This window comes from Diceros bicornis (assembly GCF_020826845.1).
Source record: "Diceros bicornis minor isolate mBicDic1 chromosome 6 unlocalized genomic scaffold, mDicBic1.mat.cur SUPER_6_unloc_1, whole genome shotgun sequence".
Classification (NCBI taxonomy): domain Eukaryota; kingdom Metazoa; phylum Chordata; class Mammalia; order Perissodactyla; family Rhinocerotidae; genus Diceros; species Diceros bicornis.
In genome coordinates, this window is record NW_026690919.1 from 338,004 (window position 1) to 342,130 (window position 4,127).

The 4,127-nt window shown below is 57.0% G+C and overlaps 1 protein-coding gene across 2 annotated transcripts; it reads left to right on the forward strand.

Annotated features, from left to right (window-relative positions):
* The first annotated feature begins 1,182 nt into the window (after positions 1–1,182).
* LOC131402309 (ral guanine nucleotide dissociation stimulator-like) lies at positions 1,183–3,016 on the forward strand. 2 transcript variants are annotated; one of them, XM_058537133.1, is made up of 4 exons: positions 1,183–1,232; positions 2,201–2,322; positions 2,524–2,624; positions 2,931–3,016. In XM_058537133.1, the coding sequence occupies exons 1-4, from the start codon at positions 1,215–1,217 to the stop codon at positions 3,005–3,007; spliced, it is 318 nt and encodes a 105-aa protein (XP_058393116.1). In that variant the 5' UTR covers positions 1,183–1,214; the 3' UTR covers positions 3,008–3,016. The 2 variants fall into 2 exon arrangements, 1 of the variants encoding a protein (XP_058393116.1); XR_009218516.1 differs by lacking the exon at positions 2,201–2,322 and having other exon boundaries at positions 1,197–1,232.
* Positions 3,017–4,127: the final 1,111 nt, after the last annotated feature.

Below are 4,127 nucleotides of genomic sequence, written 5' to 3' on the forward strand. Positions count from 1 at the left end.
GCCTCAGGTCCAGCCTGGTGTCAGAGAATCCCAGGGGGCTGGAAAACACAGAAGCCACTTGCATGGGAACCCGAGACACCTTGTGCCTCTCCATCCATGGCTCAGGTTGACTGAGGGCCTCAACACACCCCGAGAGTCCAGAGGACAGGACATTGGTCCGAGGTGTGTCTGGAGGAGGAGTGAAGGCCGGGGGCCAGGGCCTCTGGCTGGGAGGGGGAGTGGTCTCCTCTGCGGGCCCTTGAGCAAGTCACTGCCCCTCTGTGGGCCTCGGTCTCCTCATCTCGGAAATGGAGGGAGATGATCTGTGGTGCAGGCCTCACAGGGGTGATGAGGTACAAGGGGGAGAGGAATGTGCAGGAGCTTTGTGCTCCTCCTCCTTGAGGGGGGGGGACAGCACTGGTGACAGTCAGATGACACTGAGTCCTCAGGGGACCCTGAGAGGCATGGGGAGTCCTCACACTTTCCTGATGAGGATAGAGGCTTAGGGGCCTGGGCAGGCCTGAGGGCACAGAGGAGGGAGTGTTGGAGCTGGGAGTCATCTAGAATCAGGGCACCCTGGAATGGGAGCAGCCATAGACACCAGATGTCCAGGGTCCAAGATCAGGGACCTGGGAGACATGGGGAAGGGAACATGGCCTCCCTGAGCCTGTCCTTGACCCTGCAGGAGGTGACATCTGTGAGGGCCACCCTGGAGATTGACCCCCATGGAGCCCAGGAGAGGCAGCAGCAGCAGGTGAGGTGGCCTGAGGGGGAGGGTCTAGGTGTCAGAGGAGGGGTCACTCACCTCATGGCTGGAGGCATCCCTAAGAGAGCGGTCCCTCCTCCTCCAGCCCAGCTCCTGGAGCCCAAGAGCCTGAAATGCCTGCCCTGGAAGTGACCAGGAGGAGGCCTGGAAGAGCTGGGCCCAGGATGGGTTAGGGAGGGGACGGGCAGGGACCACATACCCTGGGATTTGCCAAAAGCCGCCCCTTGGAGGTGACTGGAGAAGTTGGGTGGTCCTGGAGGGGGCAACTGGGGGGAGGCCGCTGAGGGTCCTAGGCTGTTCTCTGTGGGAGTCTGTGGTAGGCAGAAGGCTGGGGTGAAGGGATTTGGGGGAGGGTCCATGGGGGCACCTGAGAGTTGGGACTCATCTCACCACTCCCACCCTGATTTCACAGGGTGTCATCCCCTTCCTGGGCACGTTCCTCTATCAGGTGAAGCTGCTGGACATTGGGATGGCGGATGATCTGGAAGTGAGTGAGCCTGGAGATGGGGACAGGGAGCAGGATCCTGAGGTTTGGGAGGCGAGAGCCCTGCACTGAGACCTGAGCTCTCAGTACCTGGCAAACCTCCTCTGATGAGAGCCCCATGGCCACCCCTGGGAGCTGGGGAGTCAGGCCCATCTTAGCAATGCGTGAATAGACGCTCCGCATAAGCCCCCCACCAGTCTACCTGGGCTGGTGAAGCTCATAGCTGCCTGCCTGCAGAGCTGCAGGAGGCTGTGTCTGAGATGGATTCAGCCTCCCCCTCGGGCCCTGCCCCTGGGGGAGTGCCATCAGCCCCTGCAAGTGAGGAAGCACTTCTGTGTTCCAGCTGTCCCTTCCTCCCTGAGGCCTCAGTCTCCCCGTCTGTCATCAGAGAGGGTGTGCTACAGAAGGTCTCTGGCCTCAGCTCCCCTGTCCCTCCTGCTCTGGAGCCCAGAGCCTGGCCCAGTGTCAAGTTCTCTTTGTGGAAGGTCTGCCCTCTGCTGGGCCCTGACATTCCTGTAGCCTGAAAGGGGTGGGATGGGGGTTGGTTCTGGGCTTAGGGGGCTGTTTTTGACGGACATTGGCTGTCTCCCTTCCAGGGAAATCGGGTCAACTTCCAGAAATGGTGTGAAGTGAGCAGCTATGGCGAGGGTGGGGATGTGGAAATCAGAGACCTCCCCTGGCAAGACTTTCTCTGGCCTCATCCCTTGGGTCTTACATTTATTGAGAGAGTCAGATCCACAGAGCTGGGCATCCCATCACGTTGGCGGGTGCGGGAGGGGCTGGCATCAAGGACACCTTCCTGGATGAGGAACTAATTCAAGCCAACTGTGAGGACAGGCAAGTCCTGAATGGAGTGGGAAGGAAGGAGGGTTCCCGAGTGAGCACAGACCCCAGACCAGATCCTCACTCCACACAAGTGCCTGGCAGCGTTCCCCACCCAAGCCCTGTCTGCATCCTGTCCTTCCTCCCAGAAATTCAAAGTCATCAGGAGGATGCAGCTGCTCCAGCAGGCTGCAAATGCATATGACCTGGAGCCCAACGAGCGATTTGGGGCCTGGTTCCAGGCCATGGAGCCCATCAGTGTCCATGAGAGGTGAGGGGGACAGGAGTTGGGTGAGGGCAGGGCAGACTCTCTCTGATGGCCAGCTCCAGAGCCTGTGGCCTGGATCGCTGATCAGCCACAGAACTCGTAGCGTGGTGACCCATGGGGCACTGGGACTCATCTGCTGGCAGGCTCTGGGAGGGGCACCTGAGGTGTGGCTCCTGGTAGCTCACAGGCCACTCTGTCCTGTAGCTACTGGGTCTCCTGCCGGCTGGAGCCCGCACACCAGAAGGCGAGCAAAATGCGGCTCTTCAGGAGAAAGAGGAACCGGACATCCTCCAGTTCAGGGCCGAGTGAGTGTTGGGACCAGGAGCGACTGAATCCAGGGGCTCAGTACAGCTTCGGGCTAAGCATGGGACTGGATCCCAGCTCCACTGCTGAGCAGGCCTGGGACAGGCCGCTCCCCTGTCCTCTCTGGGATTTAGTTGAATCCTCTGAAATGGGTGATGCTAAATGATGCCTCTCGCATCAGGGACAAACGGGGTGCTGTTGATGGACTGAGCACTCGGCACAGAGTTTGGCTCAGAGTGCAGAGGTGCAGGGAGGTGTGCCATGAATCACAGGGAGGGACCCCAAAATAGTCTGTTTCTTCTCTTCAGCCACCACGCCCTTGGCGATGAGCCGTCACACTCTGGAGACCACAAGGGCAGCTCCTCCTGACCAGCAGAGACACTGACGCCCTCGGGGTGCACCGGGCCAGCTCTTCCCACCCTGAGTGAACGATGACATCCTAAGACTTTCCCTGGTTTCCCCTAAAGCCCCAGAGGGAGGGCACCACCCCTTCCAACTCCCTGACATCTCCACCCCTGCGACCGTTAACCCATTGGGGAGGAGTGATATTATTTCTTTAATAGTAAATGGTAGGTTTGACTCTTACGTTATATCCTGTTTCTGTCGCAGCCTGGGTGTTGTGGTGTGGTTCTTTCACTTCTTATGTTCATGTAAAAGAGACACAGAATCTTATTTTCCTCCTTGAATTAAGAACTTGTGTATGGTCACATCTTATTGTATGTGGGAGAAGGGAGGAGGGCCAACCTCCTCCCTGGCTACTTAATGACACCCTCAAGTCCCCCTTCCTCAGAGGACAGGTGCATTTCTGTGTGGTTCACCTGGGCCAGGAGCAGAGACAGCCCCTCAGATCTCCCTGGATGTCGAGGTTGGAGGGACATTCCCAGGCAGAGCAATAACCACTGAAATGTGGGTGTCTTTCAAATAGCACTTACCAGGACCATGTCCTTCCCCAGGACAGTGGCTGTCTTTCTACAGCTTATCAGGAAGAAGGAATGATTTTTGCTTCTCTTGTTAATGTTTCTTTGATCAGATATTGGAAATTGCCGTTTGCTAAACAGTCTCTGGATTTGCATCAACACTAAATGAGGAAAAATATAAAAAGATAAAAGTTTGCATGTGGAACAGACAAGGCCAGAGGAACACCATGTGCAGATGGACTAAGGGCCGACAGGACATCCCCACCAGGCCGCCTCTAGTACTCCCTGTTCACCCTTCGCCAAGACTGGAAACCTGGGATCCTGGCCCATGCCCTAGGAAGTCCTTTTCTCGCTTGTTTCATATCCAGAGGGAAAGATTCATGATGCAGCTTTTAAAGCTACAACAGGACTTTGTTCCATAAACCTCACTGCTCCCTGTGAACTAGGATTTCCAGCATCCCCGCACTTCCTTGTATGATTCTTTTTTGGCAGAAATTCCCTAGAAGGCCCCCAGCCTCTCTGTCAGGTACATCGTGGCCATTCCTCCCTGGCTGAGCCTGATGGATCAGTGGTGAGCTCTGGTTTGCC